General features: G+C 48.5%; 10 protein-coding genes across 10 annotated transcripts; 4 read left to right on the plus strand and 6 right to left on the minus strand.

The window, feature by feature from the left end:
• Positions 1-401: 401 nt before the first annotated feature.
• Positions 402-2406, plus strand: M431DRAFT_549441 (hypothetical protein; the record flags this gene model as incomplete). Its single annotated transcript, XM_024921292.1, has 5 exons — positions 402-926; positions 1051-1067; positions 1145-1238; positions 1294-1903; positions 2264-2406. 5 exons carry the CDS (start codon positions 402-404, stop codon positions 2404-2406), a joined length of 1389 nt encoding a protein of 462 aa, XP_024767602.1.
• A 1064-nt stretch (positions 2407-3470) lies between these two features.
• M431DRAFT_501633 (hypothetical protein) lies at positions 3471-4667 on the minus strand (the record flags this gene model as incomplete). The annotated part of the gene is made up of 5 exons (XM_024918042.1): positions 3471-3521; positions 3574-3943; positions 4011-4186; positions 4271-4300; positions 4365-4667. 5 exons carry the CDS (start codon positions 4665-4667, stop codon positions 3471-3473), a joined length of 930 nt encoding a protein of 309 aa, XP_024767603.1.
• Positions 4668-7315: 2648 nt separating this feature from the next.
• M431DRAFT_514110 (hypothetical protein) lies at positions 7316-8394 on the plus strand. Its single transcript, XM_024920152.1, has one exon. The coding sequence runs from the start codon at positions 7408-7410 to the stop codon at positions 8278-8280; it is 873 nt and encodes a 290-aa protein (XP_024767604.1). The 5' UTR covers positions 7316-7407; the 3' UTR covers positions 8281-8394.
• Positions 8395-10163: 1769 nt separating this feature from the next.
• On the plus strand, positions 10164-11619 carry M431DRAFT_365946 (hypothetical protein). The gene is made up of 2 exons (XM_024914601.1): positions 10164-10530; positions 10599-11619. Exons 1-2 carry the CDS (start codon positions 10404-10406, stop codon positions 11285-11287), a joined length of 816 nt encoding a protein of 271 aa, XP_024767605.1. The 5' UTR covers positions 10164-10403; the 3' UTR covers positions 11288-11619.
• Positions 11620-12023: 404 nt separating this feature from the next.
• M431DRAFT_501636 (hypothetical protein) lies at positions 12024-13499 on the minus strand (the record flags this gene model as incomplete). The annotated part of the gene is made up of 3 exons (XM_024918043.1): positions 12024-12087; positions 12129-12872; positions 12937-13499. 3 exons carry the CDS (start codon positions 13497-13499, stop codon positions 12024-12026), a joined length of 1371 nt encoding a protein of 456 aa, XP_024767606.1.
• A 332-nt stretch (positions 13500-13831) lies between these two features.
• Positions 13832-15120, minus strand: M431DRAFT_514112 (hypothetical protein). The gene has a single exon (XM_024920153.1). It carries the CDS (start codon positions 14849-14851, stop codon positions 14060-14062), a length of 792 nt encoding a protein of 263 aa, XP_024767607.1. The 5' UTR covers positions 14852-15120; the 3' UTR covers positions 13832-14059.
• Positions 15121-15658: 538 nt separating this feature from the next.
• M431DRAFT_501638 (hypothetical protein) lies at positions 15659-16756 on the minus strand (the record flags this gene model as incomplete). Its single annotated transcript, XM_024918044.1, has 3 exons — positions 15659-15763; positions 15893-16534; positions 16730-16756. 3 exons carry the CDS (start codon positions 16754-16756, stop codon positions 15659-15661), a joined length of 774 nt encoding a protein of 257 aa, XP_024767608.1.
• Positions 16757-17597: 841 nt separating this feature from the next.
• Positions 17598-19471, minus strand: M431DRAFT_129246 (hypothetical protein). The gene is made up of 4 exons (XM_024912392.1): positions 19121-19471; positions 18612-18873; positions 18068-18553; positions 17598-18005 (listed from the first exon to the last, which is right to left on the minus strand). Exons 1-4 carry the CDS (start codon positions 19405-19407, stop codon positions 17838-17840), a joined length of 1203 nt encoding a protein of 400 aa, XP_024767609.1. The 5' UTR covers positions 19408-19471; the 3' UTR covers positions 17598-17837.
• Positions 19472-21563: 2092 nt separating this feature from the next.
• On the plus strand, positions 21564-23622 carry M431DRAFT_101248 (hypothetical protein; the record flags this gene model as incomplete). The annotated part of the gene is made up of 6 exons (XM_024911307.1): positions 21564-21668; positions 21741-22091; positions 22212-22315; positions 22381-22496; positions 22568-22650; positions 22711-23622. The coding sequence occupies 6 exons, from the start codon at positions 21564-21566 to the stop codon at positions 23620-23622; spliced, it is 1671 nt and encodes a 556-aa protein (XP_024767610.1).
• Positions 23623-23834: 212 nt separating this feature from the next.
• M431DRAFT_11354 (hypothetical protein) lies at positions 23835-25631 on the minus strand (the record flags this gene model as incomplete). The annotated part of the gene is made up of 4 exons (XM_024911878.1): positions 23835-24558; positions 24635-24756; positions 24835-25082; positions 25169-25631. 4 exons carry the CDS (start codon positions 25629-25631, stop codon positions 23835-23837), a joined length of 1557 nt encoding a protein of 518 aa, XP_024767611.1.
• Positions 25632-26560: the final 929 nt, after the last annotated feature.

Consider the following 26560-nt stretch of genomic DNA (forward strand, 5'->3'; position numbering starts at 1 on the left):
CACGTCAACAACGATTGTCAATTACCCTTCTTTATCACATCGTCCTCCCTCAGCTATAAGTTTTTTAGGCTACCTACATGGCGCGTTAAAAAGAAGAAGAAAAGAAAGGTGTCTTTCGATAAGTAGTTGATATAGACACGCTGTAGGGTACCATCGGGACCGAGATCGGATGCTGTTGGATGTGACGTTCAGGAGCACGGCCTTATTTTCGAGAGAATGCTTTGCTGTGGGCTTTTTGAAGGGCGTCCTGAGAGCCATTCTTTCAGTCTTTCAAGCAGTAGTTAAATCCCCCCTGGCTTTACCCTACCAATTTCACATTCGGACATGTCACGTTGAAACCCCGTACCTGGAAGTCGACGAGATTGATTCGAAAGTCCACCGGGCGCAGCATACAATACAACATGGAGCCTTCTGATATCGTCAAAGCAAGAGTTGAGGGTGTCTTACCGACTGCGAAGCGACTCGTGCAGATCGCGGGCACGCCGGGGGCAGCGATTGCAATAATTCACAATGGCAAGCACATCCACAGCGAATACATCGGTTATCGTGACCAAGAGCTCAAGTTGCCAGTAACTGACGCGAACATCTTCCCCTGTGCGTCTTTGACCAAGGCCGTTGTTTCTGCCGCCATGGCCATCTGTGTCGAAGGCGGAAAGCTTGGATGGGACACTCCGATCAAGGATATTCTTCCCGATTTCAGCACGAAGAGTGACATCTTACGCAACCACATGACAGCTGTGGATTGCCTCTCCCATCGAGCTGGGATGCAAAGCTCTTTATATTGGCTCGGCAGCATGAACAACGTGCTCGTCTCCAAGGAAAATAGCATGAACTTGATCAACGACCTAAAACAAGTAAAACGGTTTCGAAACGAGTATCTATACAACAACCTAGGGTACGAAATCGCCTCACATGTGCTAGAGCAGGTCACTGGGGAGCCTTGGGACCAAACCTTGCACTCGCAAATATTTCAACCGCTTTGCATGTCAAGAACTGGAACCCAGCATTCTTTTAGCCAAGGGGATGATAATGTAGCCAAAGCTTATCAAGCACTGGATGACGCTTCAGTGGTGGAAGTTGTCCCTATGCTATCAGGAGGCGATACTGTCGGGGGACCGGGATCAGCAATGCGCAGCTGCATCAGAGATCTGGTCAAACTCTACACAGCATTTATCGAGTCCGGCGAAGACCAATTCAAAAACTGCACCACATCCACCCCAGGCTCTCCCTTGAAGCAGGTTCCGTTTCTCTTCTCGCCCCAGATAAGCATGAATCCCATCTCTCGCCGCGGAGACCTCGTACGCCCTGGGGTGGGCTCGAGTCCAAACTCCAGGGCCTATGGGTGCTATAGGTCTCAACCCCGACCTCCTAAAGCCCAAACCAATGCCGGAAGTCGCGCGTGGTCATCCATCTGAGCTGATCCTCTATCACCAAGGCATGATGCCAGGGAATTTGGCGGCTGTCAACCTCGTTCCTTCTACCAAAGGCGCAGTGATCGTACTCACAAACTCCTTGGCGCTCAACGACACTGCAGACTGGCCTGGCCAGCTATACCTAGAGGCCTATCTCGGTGTGGCTCATAGGAACGACTACGTCGCTTTGTCAGAAGAGACAGTGGAAGCTACCCTTAGCTGGTATTTCGATGTCTTGGCCGAACTTGAGAAAGATCGGATCCCAGGGACTGTTGCACGAAATCTGTCCGAGTATACTGGAAGATATTCTAACGAGGCTGGAACTATGATGATCGAGATCTTGCTCGACAGCGGCAGTGAATCTGGCCTTAGGCTCGCATTTCAAGGCCTCCAGTCCGAGATGTACCCATTGACACATTACCATGACGATGTATTCACTTGGCTGGTGACAAGGAATGAGCTTGCTCGACGAGGACGCTTTCTCATGAGGGGTTTGAACAATGCCGAGTGTTTCAAGATCAATTTTGGGCCGGGGAGAACATATCTTACATGGTGGCACGATCCATGCCTAGAAAAGCCAGAGAGGCTTATACGAAATGAAGAGTAAGGTCGTTTTTACTACCAAGGTTACATATTTATAACCCTTTGATTGTGCGATGGGATTAGCCGTCGGATCCTTGCTGGGATTATACTTTGCTATCCCATCTAAGGGGGTATATTTTTCGCAAAGATAATACATATCATTGTATTTAGTAGCGAAAATGGCGATTTGTGTGGATATGGACTTACATGATCCTTTTTATGATACCCGAATCTGTAGCTGACCAGTTTATATATTTGAGGCTGTACAGCCGGTTGCGATGATCCCTTTCATTTGCTGGCTCTGCAGGTGGGCATCACCGTAAATATGCCCCTTTACAAGCGCTCGTGCCCAGGGTTTTGCATAGATTACCCTCCATATCCCGCGCTCCGTCTCATTGTGAGCATAGTATGAGCTTGCGTCGTAAATGATAGCCTCTCCTATTTAGAGCATACCGGCGTTGGCATCCCATATGATGAAATCTATATATCTTATAGAGAATGGACTTTTTTATCACCATAGATCGCCATGAATCAGACTCGGTTGGATCGTTAGGCTCAAGTTGACGACTAAATTACTTTTTGAATCAAAAGAAAAAAAAGCTCTGCCCGTTTACGTCTTCAAGTTTCGATTGATATACCAATGCCATTGAAAAGGTTGATACTAGTTTCTTTGGAAAAATATGCCATATATTCTACCACTGCCATCTCGTGTCATTTACTGGTATGAACTGATGTAGTTCATGTCCTTTTAGGCATTAATCACCTGTAAGAAGGTAGATAATATCTCTAGTTCAGCCCCAAGAACTTTTGACCGTTCTGTGACTGTTTGTTAGAGACGAATATACGAAGTAGACTGGGTATCTAACTTACTTTAAGAGGGCGTTATATACCACGTAGTTGTGTACAAGCCGTCTCCAACTCCATGAAGGAGTCCTCTTGAAACTGGCCTATAAACATGTCAAGGCTTGGGCATTTGTTTCCCGTTATGGACATGCTTTCGAAGACCTTCTTCATGGATGTTCTCCCTTTAAGATAAACCCATTTTTTATTATCAGCCTCCTTCCCATTGTCGCCGTCTCTTCCACTATCACTCTGTTCCTCGAAACCACCCCATTTCTGAGCTAGTCTATCGAGATAAAGCAAGAGGCCTGCTGTTCCCGCCGCAATTGCGGTTGCAACAGAGCTACCATCAAAAAGCGCCCTAGATAAATGTTCTTCGTTAGCGTCGAGTGGGACCTCTTCTCCGGGGAAAAGGAATTCCATGTCTCCTCGGTGGACATGGGAGGATTTGTCACCAGTCTCCGTCGACGCCCCAATTCGTATGCACCTCCCTGACTCCCCTGGCCACGTCTTTGTTGAGTTGCCTCCCTGATCGCTGGCCGACGAGACCATAATTATGTTTCTATCATCGGCGGTAGCGAGAGCATCTCGGAGCTTTTTCTGCGCGTCTTCGTTCTTGATGTTGTCTTCGATCGTTCAACTCATGCATATGACATCCACCCCCTGCCCCGTGGCCCATTTCACCGCCTACTAGGCGTCAGCGGGACTATCTGCTTATTAGTCTATAACTCCGACTTACTTCGGTTGCAGATTCCATTGTAAGGTATCTACTTTCTCCCATACGTGACATTTTCTCGTCTAACCGACAGATGTAGAGTTTGACTTTTGGACACATTTTGCAAACGAGCGTTGCCACCAGAGAGCCGTGATTCAGTGTGTTCGATGCCACGTAATAAGGGTAGTAATGATCCATGTCGTTTCCCGTATTTATGTTCTTGTTGGGGAAAAATGAAGCCCCATTTGCAATTTTCCCATTAAGGATACTCAACGCAGCATCTACACCATTGTCGATGATGGCGATTTTAACAGGACGCACTTCGGTCGCTTCATCGTCGATACCGTGCAAGATTTTGCGGAAGTTGTCTGAACTATCTAACCACTTATGTTGCCTTTAACGTGGGTGAGCGACCACTGCTGACTAAGGATATATGATCGGTTGGGGGTGGTATTACTAACCTTTCGGCAGGCTTGATTGCACTATTTCCTTGTTGGAAGCCTTCCATAAAGCTTTTCTCTTTTTTATCTGGTCCTGCTTGCACAGTCACTGGTTTTCCGACTGTATTAGGAAGGGACTTAACCCGTCTTCTAAATTCGTCGACATATGATGACAACTTGCTCTCGTCTTCTAGGCCCTATATGATGTTAACGGAGAGCACGGCTAAGAAAGAATCGGAAAGAGATCTTAAGTAGGATCCCGCTGGCAACGACCCGCATACCTCTTGATAAATTAAATTCACCTTCTCGAGCTTTAATTAGTCGTATCAGTAAGAGCCGCTGTCCCAAGGACTAATAATAATCTTGAAGACATACCAGAGGAAATTTGTATTTGTTAAGCAATCCGCTTCCGCTTGACCAGCCCATTAAAACCGCATTGTTTCCCGAAGAATAGAGGGAGACTTCCTTCACGTTCGGGGCACAGCGTGAAATGACATCGCAGTTGATGTCTAATTTCTTCCAATCCCACGTCTCAATGCCGAACATCTTGCTTGGGGTTATCCCCAGCGCCGCTTCGATGGCGCCATCTGAGTGCGATGGTTCAGTACTGTCTATAACAATGATTGAAAGTATCTTCTTTACGCCTTTTTCTCGAAGCCAATCAAAGACTTTTACCATGTCCCACCTTCCTCGACGATTGTTCGAACTTCTCTGAAAGTCAGTACTGGCATATATAGTGAGTTCTACAGATGTAAAACTGGTGCCGTATATGCAACTACAACTTGTATGAAAGGTCTGGTTTTACTTACTTTTGATCGGTAATTGTTATTCTTGGAAGAGCAACATATACAAGTATACTTTCGAAACTCATGTGACCTAGCGCATCTAGATAAGACTGCGATATGACTGGGTCGATAAGGATCGACAGATCAAAACAAGTCTCTCTTTCTAGTAAGCAGCAAGAATGTCAGCAGATTGCACAAACTATTCGCGCCAGAAATCTTTATAAATTTCCACCGGCTGATATATAGAATCTTCAATGTTACCTTGTGCACCTTGATACAGTGCCTTCACCAATTTAAACCGCTGCATGTTTTTCACGCAATATTCTCTGATAGCGCACAGAATTGGGTCTTCTATTACTTCCTTCCTTAAATTTTCGTCTTCCTCTTTGGATACGGCATCCTCATTAAGAAAGGAGTCTTCCTCATTAAGTGCTGCGTCTTCCTCTTGAGAGTTCGTGACCTCTTCTGTAGAGGTCGCGTCTTCTTCAGTGGATGCGATATTTTGTTGCGTGATAGTTCCAGCATCTCCTCTGTCATTGTCGGCGGGATCCTCATAATATGTCTTGATAACAGTGTCTATCTCGTCATGGACAGTTGTTTCTAACATCAAGACTGTCAGCATCCTTCGCTATCGAAACCTGTAGTGTCTACACGCCAGACTTACCACCGGATTGTTGCTTTCCATTTTGCCCCTGCGAATTTACCTGTGACGCCCTACCGGCACTTGCGCCAGTTTTATTCCCCAAGGCCCTGATTCGCGATCGATACGGCGTCTCGCCATCAGTGTTCATTGCGTAAAGTGCGCCCGGGCACATTTCAATGAGTTTGTTTACTACATCAAGAGCCTTGAATTTGTTCTCGTTAGAAGATTGAGACAGAGCCGTGACACCGCAGACCGCTGCCAAATGCAGGGGCGTCTCTTTCGTCTTTTCAGAATCACGCTGCATGAAGATCTCAAGAGAACCTTCACAAGCTTTGATGATATCGATCGTGTGTGGTGATCGTGCTCCAATAGCGAGGTGGATGCAGTTCATCTCGAAGGCTTTTGGAGACTCAGGTCTCAAGAGTGTCGCAAGATTCAAGTTGTCTCCGCCGTCCCCTTTCTCAAATGATGTCCGGTCTTTGAAATTGTCTAGAATCGTCTTGACAAAGTCGGAATTTTCATTTTCAAGAGCCAGCTGAAGCGGCCGACGGTGATACAACTTGGATTTCTGCTGTAGGAGGATGTTTGATAGCTTTCTCAGCCCCAAGGAGCCACTTAACGAATGAATGATAATCTTCAAACTCACTCCCCCTTCGAGCGATCTCATGCAGAATGTTCGGATCAGTTACGATTCTCGAATTGTTAATCTCCTTTATCGATACCATGGTTGCCTTTTCATCTTTTGAGAGCTCATCTCCCCAATTTATCGATGTTTCCGATATCCTTTCTTGTTCCGTTTGTTTCGCCATTTTCTCTTGTTTCGCCTTTTCGTTGTCTTTTCCTTCTTGTTCCGCTTTTTCCTCTTCTTCCACTTGTTTCACAACTTCCTCTTCTTCTTTTTATCGCGCCATTTCAGCTTGTTTTGCCTTTTCTTCTTGTTTCGCTCTTTCCACCACTGATTTAATGTTTGCCAAGATAGCGTCAAGTGCTGCCGGATGTCCCTGAATTTTGCCGGCGGTGGTTTGGTATTCTCCCTCTGAGGTAGTTTGACTTTGTCCCTGTGTGGCGGTTTGATCTTGTACGTGTGAGGTAGTTCCATTTGGCCTCTTTGCTATGAGTCCATTTCGCTCCGCTGGGGCGATTTGATCATGTCCCTCTGGGATGATTCCATTCGGTTTCTCTGCGGTGATTTGCTGTTGCAGCTGAAAAGCACTTCCATCTTGTGTATCTAAAGTCGTTTCTTGCCGTCCACTTGAGACTATGACACCCCGTTTACCCCGTCCGAAAATCGTATCACTTGGCCTGTCCGTCATGTTGCCCCAACACGTAGTATAGAATGTTGATAATATAGAAGAGAATATCTGCCGCAGGGGAAAACGCCCATTAGGTGCAAAGTGCTTTGATTTGGATCAGAAGTTGAAAGGGAAATTGCTGCGGTAGTCCAAATGTCCAGTTTATGTCTTAACGCCGCTTGGGTACCTGATCATCCCTGCCTAGTACCATATAATTGTTTTACGTATCCGACTCGCGTCGGTCTCCGAGCAAAACGGAGGGCTCATCTCCGCCTGGTAAGCCAATGAAATTACAATTGTATGAGGTTGGAGCATGATAGTGTGGTGACACAGCCTTGTGCTTAGCAGTTAGGTTTTGTAATATGGTTGCTCGCAGCAGCCTTGTACTTGGCGATACTTGTAAGTTCAGAGAGATTCAAACAATCCTAGAAGTAGTCCCGAGATTTGTCCATTATGCCCCGCTCTCCTCTTCGGGAGGCAGCAGCTGTTGGTGGTTCCGATGTATGTGAAGATGCCCAAGTGCTACCCAGCTTATAGGTACGCAAGGGCGAAGCAAAGAAAGGGGCTCAATGATGTGACAACTTGTTTCTCCCGACCCAATGTTTTATTTTCTCTTCTTCATGGTTCCCCCCTAACTAAAGAAACGCCTAAACTTCATCATCAGATCATCAGCTTCTTACGCTATCCAAACGCCCCGCATGTATCGCATCTCCATCCCGCTCGAAGAGATCGAGGAGGGTGGCGGCGAGTATCGTGCAAAAAATCCCAAAGGCAAAGACTTCCGCGATGTCATCCAAACCCGTGGAAACGATGGACCGTCTTTACTTGCCCAGGCGGAATTACTGCTAGTATGCAGTGGTAAATTGAGGAATGGCACAAACGGAACTCTTCTCATTTTCCGCTTCATGTTCACCGGGCTCGAGAATGATAGTTCTCAAAGATTCACTTCGGCCAAAATCAGGGTCGAGTTCAGCGACGAGCAGTCGCGAATTGCCTATGATCCAGAGGTGGTCTCTATTCGGCCTGCCAGGCAACAAAGATTTGACGTTGTCACGGAAAAACCCGACAATCGACGCGGGGGTAACATAGCCCTCAGGACCGAAGGGCTACCTGTAGGATTTGGAGTGGGAAGACAGTGGATGATCTCGACCCCATCAGTTAGAGAGTATTACTCCAAGCTAAGTGCTGCGAGGTTCAATACGAGAGACTTTGTGGGCTCATGGAACAGCGTTGTATGGCAGCTGAATGAGCACTCTTTAAAGAAACAAGGGGTGCCCCATCTCTTACAGACAGCCGTGATAGTGCGCCGGAGAGGCGACGGCAAGTTTACGATGAAGATAAGGATCGAAACAACGACAAATCTGCAAGCTGGGACGATAAACATGATTAAGAAGCTGGTTGGCATGACGCATTCAGAACCTGTCGACGCGGTCAATATTGATTCAAGATTATTCATGCTCAAAGAGATTGATATCCCAGAGCTAGCAGAAATGAGAAGCAAGGGTGAGATAGAATTGGACAAGATTCATTTGGAAGATTTCGTCAGTCTCATGAATAAGGAAAACATGTAAGGCATAGGGAGGAGAAATATACCATGTACGTAGGTCCTAGGTAGAATTTTGAAAATTGGTATTCTCGCAGACTGATACGCTACCTCATGATCAAGTCTGCACAATGATTTTGGCGGGTTGGTTTACGTTAGCACATGCTACATACTAACCCAGTACTGGATACCAGGTATGCAATACAAATCTATGCCCTACTTATCCGTAGCTATGTGATACAAGTTAATAGGTAGAATATTACGAAGGCCAGTAGTACCTAGTATCTTGGACTGCCTCCTTCTCGTGAGGGCGTCAAATAAATACCTGGCTGCCAGGTACCTAGATGTAGGTTAGTACCTACCTAGGTAGTTATGCCCAAGCCAGTTCCTAGTAGTTGTCCCGGGACAACAGGTAGGATAGCAAGATAGCTTAGTATTAGGTACTCGTCGTACCTGACCGTAGGGATGCAGTCAATTCCAGTGGACTAAATTAAAAATTAAACCACCAAGACGGACCTGGTGACAGCTTGCAGCACTAAAATGGATGAGCTGACGCGAGCTGCGACGCGCCTCTTGCTTGCTGGGCTAGGCATTGATATAAATACATGCCGGGTAATACCTACCTATGGACAACTACGAGTACTGCAGAGTACATATATATAGAGTCTGGGGCCCATCTGATGATGACTTGCAGCTTGTCCGGTGGCACTCCCGCCAATACGAACTGCAAATTGTCACGCATGGATCCCCCCAAGCAGAGCCATCCATCATCAGCTTTGTTCCGTGCCGTGCTTTGCTGCGAGACTAAGCTCGTTGCTTGTAAGCGCCAGCGATCCACCCGCGCGGCGATGCATCGCCACGGTGCCACCAAAAAGGTGGTCCTCGTATTAGCTGGCGGCGTATATTTCGTTATGGAAAGCTATGGGCGTGGCTGCTGGGAAACTAACGCAGGAGACTTGCGGCGCTACGGTGGGTGGGCAGCGGCGGAGCTGGGTCTGGCATGCACACCATTTGCAGCAGCGAGGGAATACGAAGGGCCAGACACAAGACACGAGGACACATGCAAAAAGGTAAAAATAAATCGGGGGGGCCATCGAATCAAATTCTCCGTAGCTATTTTGTTGTGCAGGAGAATTTCTTTTTATAACTGTGTGTGATCGTACGACCGAGTCTTACTGTAGTGTTAGTGAAGTTGTGGTGTCGTGGTATTACCTGCACTCTGATCTTCATCACGCATTCATTCACCTCTCTCTTTTTTCTTTTACAGATAGCACCTAGTAGGTACCTGCGAGTTCAGTACTACTAGGTACCCTGCAGGCTCTCTCCTCCTCTCAGCTCTCATCTCATCGTTCCAGCATCACCGTAGATACATCCAATTTGGCTGCACTCTCCATACGTTCCACAAGTACTTGCCCCTTGCTGGCTTCGGCCAAAGGCGAGATTTTGCTTTTTATTTATACCTACGCCATCCCTCATCCGGCAAGGGCTCACCCAGTTACCCCTGTCTAACACATCTACCGCTAATCCTCTTTCGGCCATGGCGCGGTGCATTGTCTTCTGGTCGCAGCCCGCAGCCCGGGAACTACGAGGTACCTCGTGAATGTACCATAGCCCTTGTACAGCCAGTACACGGAACCTGAGCAAGAGGAAATCTCGGCCTTTGGCACTCATTCGTTCTTCTCCCCTTTTCCTCCCTTCTTCTCTTCATCGCCATCGCCTCGCCAGCGCAAAAGCTTTTTTTGTTGCTTCTTCATCGTCTCTCGCTTTCGCCTCTCCGTCCTGCCCGACGAATTTCCAGTCCTGACACTCGCTTCGTCTGCTCCTGCTGCTACTTGCTTTTCTGCCGCGGATTGTTTATTCCCCCGTCGACCTGCCCACGATCCGACCCGCTTGTTGTACAGCCACAAACCTTTCGATCTATCCGCCAAGGGGTTGCTTGCCATTGTCTTGTTTAACCACAGCATCATCAACCTTTTTTTTTCTTCCTTTGGGCCCAGCAACCGCATTCTTTTAATTATATCCGGCATCGTTTTGCACCAGAAAGCGGAGGTTTCAATACCTTGAAACGACATACGCTAGCGACAGACTGCCTGGTCTGTGTTTATTTTACCCTGCTGTTTACACTCCAAACAATCCCATACTCTCGACAAAATGCGTCCCACTGCGACATTGATGCGACTGGCCTTGTGCCTTTCCTCGGCTGCTCCTCTGGTCTCAGCTTGGCCGGGCTGGCTGCCCGAGCTCGACGCGCTCGTTGTTCGTGCCGATAAGGGTAGTGGTATGTATTAGACGTCTTGCATGCTTTTGATGAAGGTGTTTTGACACGTTTGGCAGAGGGAAACACAGCAAACCCAACCAGCCCAACCAACCCACCAAACGAAGAAGGAAACACGGCCCAGCCAACCCAGCCAAGCCAATCGGGTTCTAAGAAGACTGGCTCAAAGACGGATGATAGTAGCCACAAGAAGACGACCACTACCAAGAAGGCCGCACACCATACCGAGTTTGATCCCGAGGCTCCTCCAGGAAATGTTGCCATGCAGACACCCAATGTTTTCGCTGGCAGTGCCCTGTACAAGATTGAAGACTACGTCACCTGGGGCTGGAATTACACAAACCTCCTTGGCACCCCAACCGCCATCGATGTTCTCATCAGCTGCTCACAAGCCTCCGAGACCTGGACCCTCACCTCAAACATGACCTTCAAGACCTCTGTTGAATTCGTTTGGGACAGCAGCGCCCAGCCAACCCCGGCCGACCAGCCCTTCCCCGTCGCCATGTACACCCTCATCATCAAGGATTCCGATGCCGCCATCACCTCCATTCCCGACCCTGGCTACTTGGGCACCTTTAACACCTTCACCTTTGGTCTGTACACCCCGCAGCCATACGTTCCCTTCCCCGAGTGGCATTGCGACGCCTGCAACGCAGCCCTTTCCAAGTTTGACCACCACGTTCTCGGCTTTGCCATCACTATGGGCCTGGTAACCGTGCTCAGCTTTACCTGGTTTGTTTCCGGCCTCGACATCAACTAATCATGTCCCACGGCTGCGCATTTTACATATCCGCATACTGCTCGATTGGTCTAGCTTCACCTACCAGACACATCTTGCTCGACGTTTTGCGAATAATGTAGCCAGCGGGGCCTTTGGCGGGATTGCATACCGTGTTTGAGTTGTTGTTTGTTTTTTTAAAGCTTTTGGAGACGGGGCATTATTACAGGCGATACTTTGCGGGTCATTTTCAACGGCGTTTTTGTCTTTGTCTTTTGTGTCTTTCTCTTTTACGCGCGCGCTGCTTTGGAAAACATGGGGGAGTATTCATATTCGGACGACTCTTTTCATGATGGGCCACTCAAGAAAAAAAATAGTTTAAGTTTCTAATGACGTATACATTTAATGGGCCGAGCGCCTTGATGTTGATGTTGACTTTTCTAGCCTTGTTATCATGAATTTGACTGTCTTGTGCATTGGCATATTTATATTTGTGATGTTGTGTGTTTTGGTATGTTTACAATTGTCTTGATGTACGCTTTGGTATATTTCTCTATATTGGTGTAGATGTAATTCTTGATCATGGTAGATGGCTTTGTGCCTTGCAGGTGAAAGTCTGCGTGTAAATTCTATGGTATGATGAATAAATAAAATGGCTGTCATATATATCCTAAGATCAAATGCTTCGATTGGCAAGTCGATACGTCAATACGTCGAGTGACGACGGTAATATACCGCTGACCTGATGTGTGAATGGCCAGAGGCATGATTTGTTCGTTCATACCATGCGTAAACTGAATCCAGCGCCTCGCTCTTCCTTGTCCCTACCTTGGAAGATGCCGCTGAAATCAACGTCGCCGAGAGCAACGGCCTGTCCGCGAACGGGGCGTCGGGCTCGTGCCGACGCCTCCTTTCCTGGCCGGCCTTGCTGGGGAACGTGGGGAACAGGCTCTCGGGTTTGGGTTTAGGATCTTGCCGGAAGTATTCGTGCTCTAGCATTTCCTTGGCGGATGGTCGTTTCTCCGGGTCCAATGCGAGGAGACTATTGAGCAAAGAGGCGCCGGCGGCTGTGAGGTTGGGGAAACGGGCGCGGATGACGGAGCCGGAGGCGAGGGGGGACTGTTTGGGGAGTCGAAGGGAGCGGGCGTTGGGGAGGCGGCGGAAGCCCGGCCAGGAGTCTTCGGTGGGGACGCCGCAGAGCTCAAAGACTTTGGAGATCTGGTCGACCTCGTTGGAGCCCTGAAGCAGGGGTTCGCGGGTGATGAGCTCGCCCATGATGCAGCCGACGGACCACATGTCGACGGCGGCGTCGTAGGTTCGCGTGCCGAGGAGGAGCTCGGGGGCGCGGTACCACAGGGTGACGACGAGCTGGGTGAGTTTGGGGCGGGGGTCGCCGACGTAGCGGGCCATGCCGAAGTCTGCGATCTTGAGGAGGCCGCGGTTGGAGAGGAGGAGGTTGGATGTTTTGAGGTCGCGGTGCAGGATGTAGTTTTGGTGGAGGTAGGCGACGCCGGATGTGAGCTGCAGGAGGAGGCGCTTGACTTCGGAGGAGAGGAAGGGTTCGGGCATGTCTTGGAGGATGCTCTTGAGGTCGTGTTCGACGAATTCGAGGACGAGGAAGATGGAGCTGTAATGGGCAGAGTGGTTAGCTGGAGCACTGGCCTTCGACAGGAAAGGGTTTCTTCTCTTACTTGTCTGGCTTGGAGACGTCGTTGCCCACGACAACCTCCTCCATGGCCACGACGTTGCGGTGCCGGCAGTTTTTGAGGATCTGGATCTCGCGCAGGCCCGTCACGGGCAGGCCGTTGGGGTCGCCGGCCTCGAGCTTGAGCCGCTTGAGGGCGACGACTCTGCCCGTGGCGAGCTCCGTTGCGCGCGCGACCCAGCCGTACGTGCCCTCCTCGATGTCGTTGAGCTTGTCGTAGTTGTCGACGCTGCGGCTGGGCTTCCAGGTGCCGACGTCGAAGCGCAGCAGCGTAGCAGAAGTGTTGTTGCTGGCGGGTTCGGGGGTGAGTTTTCGTCGTTTTGAGGGCCGTGATGAAGATGATGCTGCGTCGTCGTTATCGTCGTTTGTTTCTGCGAATTGTGATGTCGTTGTTGTTGCAGCAGCGAGTAGAGCTTTTTTCTTTTCTTCTTCTTCTTGGAGCTTAAGAGCCTTTTTGCGACGCTTTTCTTCTTTTTCCTTCTTTTGCCGAGCTTCATACTCGGCGTCTTCTGCGGAGCTTGCCCATCTTGACTTGGGCTTGGTGGACATGGCTCTTCTTTTTGTGTCCCTTTGTGTGGATTCGCTCGGATTTGGGATGATCGATCGAACTTGAAAATGTGGTGATGCTATGATATCGGCTAATTGAGCGAATTGTGTGTCGCTGAAGCTCTGTCTGTGCTGTTTAGTATGGATGAAGCAGTGAAGATGTTGAAAGTAAATAGAATAGAGGAGTGAGGCGGCTTGAGATGCTGGAAAATAGAGTGGGTCTGCTGTCTGTCGGAGGTACATGTGCAAGGGTCCCGAATTTGTGTGTGGGGGGAGACTTTTATCCTCTTCATCATCTTCATCTTCACGTGCCTGCTATAATTATTGTCATGAGTGACGCATTGCAATTCAATTGTTTGTCAATATTGGTTCATATACATAATTTCTGTTGAAAATAACTCTTATCTGTAGTTGAATACCGCGCTGGTCATTCCCTTCTCTGTGCCCTTTTCCACGTCTATAGTGTCTGCATCTGCATCTGTATCTGGCCGACTCCAGTCTATTCCACACGTCAGACAGGAAATCTATTCCGTTCAAAACTCATTGATATAAAAAACATCAAATCACTCGCTCTCCTTGGCCGCCTTCTTCTGCTTCTTAATCTCCCTCCGTGCCTCTACCGTGCTCGCCATCTTGCTTCCCATATCAGTCCCCAAGTCGTTGAACCCTTTCACCACTCCGTCAGTGTCCCCGTCGCCCATCTCTTGGCTCATCTTAAACTTGCCCTCCATCCTCTCAATCTTAATCTCCACGCCAATAATGGCCTTCTTCATGATGTTGAGGTACGGAGTTGGCGCATCAGACACTTGCCACGGCTTGGGTCTGGATCCTTCTCCTGTGTAGCCCATGGTGACTCTTTCGTTGAAGCTCGACAGGGCGTCAATCTGGCTATTGAGGAAAGCCGTTGTCTCTTCTGCGTTGGGGTCGATGTAGAACGTCGCCTTGCCGTAGATCTGGACGGCGGCATAGTTCCATGTGCCAACCACTTTGCCCGTCACTGGCTTGGTGGCCGTGTAGAACTTGGGCGTAACGTAGTGTTGAACTGCGGAGGTGAACATGACTAGGACGTCTTGTTGCAGCGTCCTCGAGTTGTCTCCTGCGGCCTGACGCTCCTTGATCTCGTCGATGATGGCCTTGCTCTGGGGGTTGGCGCGGGCCATGTGAGCCCTCAGCTGGCCGAGCTCGGTCTCGCTGGATTCATCCTCGACGTCTAGGATGAATGGGATGTGGCTGGACTGGATCAGAGGATATGATGGCGAGGAGATGGCGGTGGTGAAGAGGCCCAGGGGATTCTCGCGGACGAGTTGCCGCAAGACGCGGAGGTCTGTCTCTGCGTGATCTCCACGAAGATACATGGTTGAGTGAGTGAGCGTGTTGTTTTGTTGTTGTTGTTTCCGTTCCTCTCTGTTGCTTGTCTTTTTTTCTCTTCTCCCTCTCTCTCTTTATCTCTCTTTCTTCTGTCTTAAGTTTAACCGATGAAAATGTCCTTGTACAAGTGTCCTATCGTGAGTCTTATGCCGCCGATGGGCCTCCGGTCTCTCTATATGTATGTCACCAGATATCTTTCATGTACGAGTTACTCACACTCTCCACCTGTTCCAAGGCTATTAACAATCACATCTCCCGTCTTTATCTCTCTTTGGATCATCACAAGCAAATCATGCGTCCCTCCGCGGTGGAGCTCGCTCGTTTATACTCGACTCAGTTAGACGCTGTTTTTGCATCTCCGTAACAGGATTTGCCCTCGCCGTGATTGGGCGGCGGGTAATCCGTTAAAAGGTTCAAGGTTCAATGTTCCTGCTACCGGCTGCGTGTGTCATTAGCGCACTCTCTTAGCAGGTACCGAGTACCGCCACATTAGGACTGGGCAAGCTGGGGTAATAGAAATTGCCCAATACGGGAATCATTTCGATTGGATGGATGCACATGCATTTTGGAGTTGACATTGAACCTATATGTATTCATTACTACTGAATTCTGGCAATCTGTGCCAATTCTAACTATTATTTGGAAATGATGAAAACAAGAAACATACTACTACATACTGTTCGACGTTAGTTTCCATCTATCCAAAATAACATTGTCAGTGTGCCGTTCCTCCTCCTGGTTAGTAATTCATTCCACATCAGAAAAAGTCTTGATGCTTCGATATATTGCCCCCATTACCCCACGGTATAGGTCCACGAAGTACTATTAGAACCGCCAGAAGCGCTAGTAACACTGTCGAAGAGGCTTCCCTCAGGAGTATCAATACTGGGTCCCGTTGTCTCTGTATAGCACCAGTCGTAGCGTGGGTGGGAGGACTCGTACAAGCGCCGCCAATCATCAACAACGCTTGCATGAATCATCGAAAGGGGAGCCAGTGCCATGTGTCGTCCTGTGGAAATGTAATCCACCGCATGTGTCTCCCAAACCCTGTCCGTTGAAGCCTTCATGACCTCCTCCCGCAACTGCTTCGTCATCTGGCTGTCATAGTATGCCCACAGGCAAGGCATAACAGACACATCCTGGGCGCAATATTCCAAAAGTACCGGTTGCAATGGGCGCTGACGGAACACATGAAAGCCTCCGCCCGACTCGGGCGCGAACAACGCTCTGCCTTGCTCCTTCGTCTTGTTCCATCTGAGTTTCTCGTACCGGGAAAACGTCGCGTTGTAGCGGACGCATCTTTCAAGTCCCATGACCCTCTTCTTCCCCTGGTGAGGGCGAATGGCGAATTCCATGAGTTGTAGATCGACGACACCATTCAAAGTGATGCCGAAAATGACAAACAAAGCATCCGAATCACTTCGGACATCGAAAAACACCTTTGGAATGTAGGGGGATTCCAAGATCGCTTTCAATGTCCAGCGAGTTTCTCCAGGCGTGGAGAAACATTTGTCGGCCAAGGATTGAACGTCGATTAGGTAAGTTGTGTTCGTGGGACGGACGTGGATCTGCAATATGGAGATGGTACCATATCGAGAAAGATTTTGTCCTTCGAGGTCGACGTAGAGTGATGGTCGATCAACTGGAAGCCCTGTGAGAGCGTCGACCACCTTGGATAGAGCGGGGAGAGTGTCAATCCATTGCGTAGTGGGAGCAGGATTAGTAGCCGCGTGAGTAGCAGCCCAAGCTACATCTGCTTTAGTTTCGTCGACAACCACGATATATTTGTGAGAGACGCCCCTGAAAGAAGACATTTGATGACTCTGGTCCCCAGTGGCAGGGGCTCCTCCGCTATCATCTGCAACCACGACAGATCCGCTAGTAGAAGCCATGTTCACGAGAGTCATTGTTCACTTGTTCTTTCTTGGCGTTGTCTCTTGGAAATGCCTTGTACTTTCCAAGATTAGTGCAGATTGTCTGGATCTCGGCAATTCGTGTGGATGTGATAAATGGGGGAAAAATAAATGGGGGCCAAATTAAAAGAGACGAGATTTATATAGCCGTACGAATTCATGAATGTCTGATACTTTCTGATGGATGTCTGATACTTTCTGAGGATTTTTAAAGCATAATAGCCGTTTGGATTTGAAAGAGGGTGAGGGTGATTTCTGTAAACTATCAGACTGCATACGCCCTCCATGTGTTGGTTTATATGAGTATGGCGGCCTTTGCCGCTAATATGGTTTACAGTGAATTATGACTACTTTTGTTTAAAACAGAAGATCATATTAATTCTAACAAAATTATCTCCAAATGTGGAATTCTACAATTATTGAATCCTCTAGTAAAAGACTGTATCAATCGTGTACCAAGGTGAACCGCTTACGTGACATATTGAAAGAGATGTTTCAAGGTAGATTAGAAGGGTGGGATATATGTAAACAGCAGAAGTAAACTCAAAATGAGATTGTATAAAACTTCTGCTGTATGGTGTAGTACAGAAGACTAATGCTGATGGATAATTTAGATTTCTGAGTACAGGAAAGCAAAAACCTATTCACAGCCCGACCCCGTGTGGCACGTTCAAAGCTTGGCTATTGAGTCAAATACAGCCAAGGCGCATATAAGGTATAGGTTTATTGGCAAATCATCGACAGGAAATCCCGTACGCCAATATCAATGCCTACGTCTTACAAACAAAACTCAGCTGGTAAATAGGGCTTCTCAAAGTTCAGCAGAAATTATCGTATTGCAAAATGAGATAGGTGATTGAAGTATTGTAGGCTCGACAGAAAATTGATGGTACCAATCTCTACACCCACACATACTTGGCTCTGACTACATACCTTTACCAAATGGTTGCTAAAATTGCTACCACAAACTGTGCATTTGACGATATAACCATTCCATTCAAGTTCAAGTGCCGCCCCCTTGAAATCCAATGATGGGCAAGCCATCCATTTTCCACAGCAATTAATAAGGACACCTTCCACAGTAGCCGCACTCTTTGTCACATGCTGTGAGATCTTGATCAAAGTCAGGGGAGGACGCCTCGTAGGGGTTGTAGTCGTAATCGTCGCCGTAGTCGTACTGGTTGTAGACATCATTATCGCCTACTTCACAATCTGCCCCTGATGCCATCTGGGAAACAAGTAAGCTTATAATTCTATAAGATTTAGATGCAAGCTTAAGTGTTTTGATACCTTTATGCAAGTGTCTTCGTATTCGGCTTCTTTGCGTCGAACGAGCTCAAGAAGGCGCTCGTCAGGTGCCGCAGTAAACATACGGAGAATTCCCTCCCGGCATTTGGATACCCAATCTGAAGCACTACAAAGATTGAGGACATTCTCAACAATGCCTTGGAGTTTGTTCCGCCCTTGGATCTCGTCTTTAGGGAAATTTACGCGGCGAATCGCGAGGCTCACTGCGGTTTCGATTTTGGCGACTTCGTACGTAGCCAAGTTGCCGGTAGATGATTTGATATAACTGCATATAAACGCAGCAGTATTATCACCTTTTAACTCGGAGATCCAAAGCTCCTCGATCTCGAGGCCAAGGCTGAGTTCTGTGTTGACCCAATCAAGAGAGAGCAGAGACAGAAGCGGGTTTGACCCAAGGTTTGTCTTGACTGTGGGAAGTAAAAACTGAAGAACCGACTTCAAAGCTGGGATATCCAACTCGGACACTACCTAAATTTCTTCTCAGCAATTGCTTCCTGTGATAACCGTACGGGGTTTTGCAACTCGCCTTGTTGACCTGCAAGGTTGGATCAGGTAGAGTAGAGCTCGAAGAACCACCATGTTCTGGTTCACCACCGTAATCTTCTTGCTTCATATCTTCGGCTTTGATGGCCCGCGTCGACTTTTCCTTCTTCTGTCGATATACCAGATCGATATCTGTAGCGGGTCGAGCGATATTGGCCCGCCAGTGATGCCTATTGGTAGGATTCTGTTGATACAAGTTCACCTCGAAAAACTTATCATGCGCGATGCACTTGAAGTTCTTGTATCTGCGGAAAGGAAAGGCCTTGGTAAGTATGTGCTGAAGCTTCCTGATAATCCGACAAAACTGACGAAGCTGAAAAAAATGCAAAACTCTGTGCGTTCTGCTATGTTGAGATATGAAGAGTGGAAAAGCTAGCTGCAAACAGCAACAAACGGCAACAAACAGAAAGTGGGCTTGATCGAGGAGAGTGGCCAAACAGATCCACGTGACAACTCAACACCTCCTGTGTAATGAGGGAGAAGCCAACTTACGAGTTCAATTTTTCGAAATTTGCTGCGATAAGGTCATTCTCTCTGACTTCTGCGAATTCGATGCCATCGTTGACTGTAATAAAATATCTGACTGACTCTTGCGGCCCGTAATTGACTTGCCTGACAAGCTGGACCACATAATCTGCATCGACTATAAACGAAGGGTCATCGTTGGGCTCTGCAGTGGTGGACTTTGCCCATTGCATGAACTTGTCGAATTTCTGTTCATGGTCAAGCCGTTTGGGGCGATACGGCTGTATCGATGAGCAGCAAAAGAGGCCAGGCATCCTTGTGATCAACGTTTAAACGATGTGCCAATAATTAATGAATCTAAACGGTGTTCTATGTTTAAAATATTGATGAAGAGAACAATGAGAAAACATTGATTGACCGACTCCAGCGATCTGTTTCCGTGCATTTATTCTCTAGAAGTGTTCACAGCTATGTTGTAGGCCTCCAATTGAACAATCTCCCTCTGGAATGCAAACGTCAAGCAGGAAACCGATTGGCTTCTGGCCGTCTCGCAAACATTGTTTGCATCGCTAGGTAGACTTTGGTGGCTGGATGCCACAAGAGGAGGAAGATCGGTGCAGAGAAATGGAGAATCAGTGGGAGATCACAGTGCGGGTGGTATGACTGTCCGTGACTATGAATAGAGGAGAAGAGGTTGGCGGTCAATGATGGAGGGTACTGTTTTGTGATGCTGTTTCTGTATGTTTGTTGCTCCGTTGTTTAGGTAGTGTAAAAAGAAGTAAACCTATGCAACGGAACTGTTAGCGAGGCAGCTTTCGCTTCCAAAGGTTAGTAAATTGAACTCCATGTTCAATGCGCGGATAGTGTGTTTCTCTGCATCACCAACTACCGGAACAACAAGGATGCCATCCTCCTTGGTCTTTATATGAACTGAATGCATTGCGATACAGAATATTGACAGAACAGCGAATGCTCTTCATCTGGACACAGGCATGTTAAGTATGTAAGCACGCTAAATTAGCTGATTGATAAGATGAGAGACAGGCCCCTTCTGGCTGGCAAATAAGAATTGAAGACAGCTTATTTTCATGCATCAACCAACCGACGAGTGAAGACGAAGAGAAAATTTTAAAGTTGATGGAAGACTCCACCCGTGATAACCATAACTTTGCTTCATCTTCAATGCTGGATTTCTTCTCATTCTTCCCCTTCTTGTCTCCTTTCTTCCCTTTCGTGATTCCTTCCTTCTCCAATGCCCTTGATTCACTCACCAGACCTTGTGCATTGAGGAATCACTGCACGGCCTTGAGCTAGTAAGCGAGCCAGCACGAGTGTGATTTGCCTGAATCGCAGGGATGGTTGATTGGTGGACTCGTTGAAATCGCCCGATGCACCAGGTTCTCGTGATGTGTTGGCATAGACTGGAGGGGATGCAAAGTTGTGAAGGATGCCGTCAGACCGAATCGTCCAGTGCCGGTTCATTCTAGCGAGCAACGGAGTTGGTTCAACTCAACTGAGAATCCCGAGGGATATTTTTCTCTCTTGGGCGCATCTCCACCCGTAAAGTGTCTAAGTCGTAGCACAGACTCAACCGTGCGGAATGAGGCTCCTAGCGTGCCGCAGAGAAGACAAAGACAAGAGCCGCGGCTTGTAAAATACGTGCTTTATGTTTTCCCTTTTCTCGTAATTTGCTGCTTCATCTCGTCTTACATACATGTCTCAAGTATATAACGCCCAACAAGGCTTCTTCCAGGGCTCTCCCTCTCCCTCTCCCTCTCCCTTTTCTCTTGCATCGAGCAGAGACAAATCACATCATGAGTCGATGCGGGGTTATTAATTTAATCTAAGCATGATCCTAGAGTGAAAAAAGACAGCGTCTACAGCGCCGTTATCGCCAGTGCAAGCAAGCAAAATAATGCTCCGTTTCAGCCTCACTCGTCTGGTCTGTGGTCTTAGCCCAAAAAGCGTTGTAGCGCCTGCACCTCGATTTTCAGCTGTCAAGGGTCTTATCAAATGGCAATGCTCCGAGTCCAGCCACAGCTCCTTTCCCGTTGCGCTGCCAAGGCGCCAATGTTGAACTACCATGGCGCCCAGCAGGGGTTCCCCATGATGGGCTGAAGAGAGAGGCAGATTGGGGGGAGTTGTATGTGTACGAGTATGTGAAGAGCAACAACAGAGGAGAAGAGAGAAAAGAAAAACAAGTTGACAACCTGTGCCTGGATTTGTGTTCCCGTCTGTTGTGAATCTTTTGTTGTGGCGTTAGGCTTGGCAACTTGGACCTGGATTATATTCCTCTTGTTGCTGCTGTTGCTGTTGCTGTTGTGCTTTTGTGCACGAGCTGCAAGCCTGCAAGCCAACTCGCATTCTCGAATAACCGTTTTCGAACGACTAATATTACCGTTGCTTTCACCTGTCCATCCATCTCTCTTGTCGGCTTCTTCAGCAGCTTTTGGTTCAGCTTGCCACAGCCATGCGCCGACCAATGCGGCTCTCATTCGCATCTGCCGTCCTCTTTGCAGCTCTCGCCCAAGCTGACCTTGATTATGTGACGGATCTCGATATTTACTCTCTTCTGGTAGGTTTGGTTAATCTTAACAACAATAATCAGTGACAGCATGATGGCTAATGCAAAACCTTCATCAAATAGGCCCCGTGTGCCTCCGACGCCATATCATACAACATCGCGACTCTGACATACGGCACAGTATGCGGCGACTCAGAGACGGAGCTCCAGTCGTGTGCTTGCTCCGACACGGAGAGATTCACCAGCATCACTTCGTCCATATCTCGCGACATTCGAGTTAGTTGCGGCACTACGGCGACCGACGACCAAAACAGCGCATCGAGTGTTCTTGCGAAATACTGCAACCAAGATCTGATAATTACCTTTTCAACGCCGACCAAGAACGTTGTCCAGGCCTACATCACCGACCTAAGTCAGATTAATTATCTTCCACAATGCGCACAGTCGGCATTGTCAGAAGCTGTCATGGGAGACGTACGTTTTCGCTTGGATCCATCTTCCTATAAACCACGTTCTTGAAAGGAAATGAGCGAGGAGCTCAACACATTCACCGCGTTGAACAAAGACACACTAACGAGGACATGATGACAACAGAATATATCCAAATGTCCCGAGGCTGCCAGTCTCTTTGCGCCATGTGTTTGTGGAAAGGGTGGAATCCCCTCTCAAGTCAGCGACGTGATCAGCAAGTCTGTCCGGTAAGTATTCACAACTTGGCTGTCTGTTAGAGCGCGGATCATTCTAACTCAATTGTCCGCTCAAGATACTCGTGCTCTAATGGAGGCGACATTAGCGCAGCGCAAGACTTTTACAACGAATACTGTGCCATGAACAACGGAACGACGACCTTTACTCAGCCCCCAGGTCCTCCCGGAGACAGTGCGTCAAACCTGTGATTCTCGTCGAATATTTGCTCCATACGCGATACTAATAGTTGTGATTGTGCGTAGTGACTTATCACATTACCGCTTTGCCACAGTTCAAGTCTCTGCGGTCATGCGCTCAAAGCGGCGTTGCCTCTGCGATCCTCGATGTAAGTTACTATACCAAGCGTTTATTGCTTAAAAGACCATGTACTGACAAGTCTCCGTAGCAAACAGAAATCTATTGTGCTACCGGCCCCCAGGCTCTCGCTTCGTGCGTCTGCATCAAGTCTGGCATGAGCGGTAGAATCCTGAGCACCCTTACATCCAACGTCAAGTGGAACTGCGACAATACAGCCACTGCGGATGTTACTTCGGCCATGGACGTCTTCGCAGTCTATTGTAGCGCGGCTGAAAAGGAGATTGTTGTGTCTGTCACCGATACTGCCACCGAAACGTATCCTCATCCTACGAATCGAGCCAGCTCATTACCTTCAGGTTCTAGCCCTGCAGAGACAGGAGCTGGAAGCACCGGCGGCAGCGGCGGTAGCGACAACGGAGGAAGCAATCCTGACCAAGGTGGAAAGGATGGATCATCTTCTGACGGCAGTGGAGGCGGTTCATCAGGTTCAAGCTCCATTAACAAGACGGCAGTCATTGCAGCCTGTGTACTCGGAGGCGTTGTTCTCATCGCTGCGATTGCCGCCGTCGCATTTTTCGTCCGCCGAAGACGCAACAAGCAGATGAGAGGAGAGCAGATACCGCCAACAGCAGATGGACCTAATCTCAGCGGACCACCAGAACTCGAAAACACAGCGAAAATTGGTCCAAACATTGCTGTTGTTCCGGAACTCCACAGCACAGAGAGACAGGAGCTTCAGGGAACCGGCACACCTTTCAGCGAGTTGCCACCTGGTTACGTCTCTCCGCGACCAGAACTCCAAGGAAACAGCGAATACAAGCCTCCAGTTTCGCCGGTACATGGTGGAGGGTATCAACCGCCGCATTCGCCATACAATGGGCACCAGCAAGGAGCACCGACTGTTTCTCCTGCAACGCCGAATACATACGGGGCGGGATGGCAATCCGGGCCAGTTGCAGAGACGTATGAACTAGACTCGGCTACATGGAAGTCTTCCTAGTTCTGCTGTTCTAAAGCAAAGAAGAAGCTCTTATTTTTTTACACAGCGTTTAGAACACGGCCGCCCTGTAGTCGTATGTTGATTGTATGGTGTTTCAAGGTTTATGGGAAAAGGGTTGATTAAAATGTTTATTACTTTGATCTATCATGACAAGTATAATTAGAATCTCTATATGTAAAACACGCTGAGCATACAAATTGTCATACATATCATCATATCATACTTCGCAACAGCTGGACTTGAGTGGCAATAGTCGGGGCATGGGCTTCGAATCCAGGTATCCACGGAAGTTGCTTGACATTCGTCATCATTTCCTCCCACTCCCAGCCGTATTCGTTCATCCTGCGGGAAACCGTCTCCAGAGCATTAGCTTTTTCACTGGGGACTTCTGACATGGTTGCACAGAGCAGTAGGAGCCAGAGCTGGAAGGGAATGTAGTAGGATGATGCTGAGACGAGGTTCTCGATGCTGTGGTTTTGGAGGAGGTGCAGTAGTTTGGTGACATATGTGGCGGGCGTGCCTGGATAAGCTTGAGCCATGTTTTTGACCTGTAGGATCCACAGAAGTGCGCCCAAGCGAAGAGTCTCAATAAAGATGCATGGCATATCGGGATGAGGGTGAGGAGGAGTGTCCATGAGACGATATGCGATGGGGTTGAGTCGTGTACCGAGGAAGATTTCTTCTTTCCATAGGTCTTCACCCCGGGCAGCTAGTTTCCATTGGACGGCGCCGGCAAGGCTTGCTATGTCTTGTAGGGCAGAGACGACGCATAGTTGATGGGCGTTGAGGTCGGGACACAAGCTGCTGAGATGGAATGGCAGGGCGCTGAGGATATCGGGGGAATCATGGAGTGGGAGAGTGGAGATTGGAGGTAGTCGTGACGGCATTGGAAACCAGGGTCTTTGTTCAAAGAGTAGAGAGGCGATTGTGTCGATCCTATGAAGAGGGAGTCATCGTGGTCAGCATTTCTGAATAGGTATTGGTTAAACCGGCGATTTCGATGGGTGCTAACCAAAAGACCATCATGACCAAGTCTTGGTCATCGGAGAGCTTGTCTATTCCGCCTCTCCTGTTAATCAGGAGTCTGAGTCCATTCAAATGGACGCGAGCTTGATCCAAGTCTCCAACAATGTACTAATTTTCAGTCGGCAAACAATAAAATTAGCCTTCTGAGCTACCTGTAAATAGGAAAAAGAAAGATTCTTGCCGTACGTTGTAGCAGATGCAACCCATGACGCCCCGGAGAACATTATTGGCCACGGCCATGTTAGGATCAGGGTCCCTCAGCTTTGATTCGATGCAGGCCACGACCTCTGTGGAACGTGCCAGGGCAAAGGTGATGCTCCTTTCCATCGTCTGGGAGCGAACAGCAGCGCGGACTTCGGGGCCTGTGAGGAGTTTGCGGCAGAAGCCGGGATCCTTGAAGGCAAACGGGAACCAGAAACGACGTCTACGAGGGTCTGCAGGGGAGGTTATTGGTTAGTAAACGCATTGGTTGGTTGACGGATGATGATTGCTGCAAGCTGTATCTACGCTGTTTGCTTACTTCTCACACAATCCCAAGAGGCTGCCAGGGCCAGACCATATGCTGCAAAGGCGTCCATGCCCCAGGAATTTTGCATGACGGCCAGGGGATGCTGGTCCCAGAACGGACGAGCCAGGGGGGGGAGAGGCTGCGGTTCTTTTCCATATTGTGACTGCTGTTGTTCTGGTTGCAGAAGCGGGATGAGCTGGCTCTCGCCAGGGTCCGTTGCTCCCGTATTTGTAGGAGCAGTAAGAGAAGAAGCGGAAGAAGACGGTTCCGCCGCCGGCTCTGCAGATCGCACACGCAGCTTCACCTGCGGGTTCCTGGGTGGCTTGCGGCGAGCCTTGCCAATATCTCGCATGACATGCTGCCGAATCTGGCGCTTGGTCTGCGAATCCCGCGGCTTACCGCGTGCAGATTCGGTTGAATTGATGAAGAGCAGGTTGGAGCTAGGCCCGGAATCGTCTGATTCTTTAGGATCCATTACGACGTAGTTCCTGGTTGAGGCGAGAGAGAGAGACCGATTGCTGTTTTCGAGCGCCACGCCACTTTGGAGATGGAAATTCTGATGTCAAGTCTCGGGATGCTGTGCTGTTACTGGGGAGAATGCTTGTCTGTTTTCGCTGTTTAGAAGCAAAGAGAGGTTAAAGTGCCTCTTTTGCATGCGCGATGAGAGGACCATATGCCTAAAGGGGTTATAGATATATGTTGAGCTATAGAGAACAGAGCAGAAGAGGGTTTCAAATCAAAAAGAGCCAGGGGGTTGATCGGAATTGAGAGAGTTACAAAAGCCACCAAAAGACTCCCGAGTCTTGATATGTCAGAAGCCGCTCGAGGGAAGCAGTGGCGATTAATCAGCCTAAGTCAGCCAATCGGCTTGAGAGGCGTTGATACAGAGGAGCTTCTAGCTCCATTACAGAATCTTAAGAGTCTTACTTTGGCTTGGCTATGCCAAATGCGGTATCTGGTCCCCCTGCTTGTGCGTCTGTAGCGCCGATCCATGGCTCCCAAACCGAGATAATCACCTAATCATTCTATCTGGAGATGTTTCTAGGACTATTGAAGAGACGATAGACGACAAGGAAGTACTGTGGGCGGTGATTGACGACTCCGAGGTGTTGATTCGGATTTGTAAGTAAAGCCGCTCCTATGCTCAATAGCCTATTAGTCAGTGAACCTGTTTCTAACAGTTGCAAACGTCTAGACTAACATGGGTTGCCGAGAGGGCGTGGTTACACCGTTGCCTGTATTCAAGTTAGTTGACGTTGATGCCCAGAATGTGTTTACCCTGGGGGGTAGGATTCATATAGTCAAGAGACAAACGGATGAAAAGAGGAGAACGTGGGCCACCAGCTGGCAGCATAAAAGGCGTCGTAGAGTCTTCATTGTTTAACTCGAAATCCAACCACCAAG

The sequence above is a fragment of the Trichoderma harzianum genome, assembly GCF_003025095.1.
Source record: "Trichoderma harzianum CBS 226.95 unplaced genomic scaffold M431scaffold_31, whole genome shotgun sequence".
Classification (NCBI taxonomy): domain Eukaryota; kingdom Fungi; phylum Ascomycota; class Sordariomycetes; order Hypocreales; family Hypocreaceae; genus Trichoderma; species Trichoderma harzianum.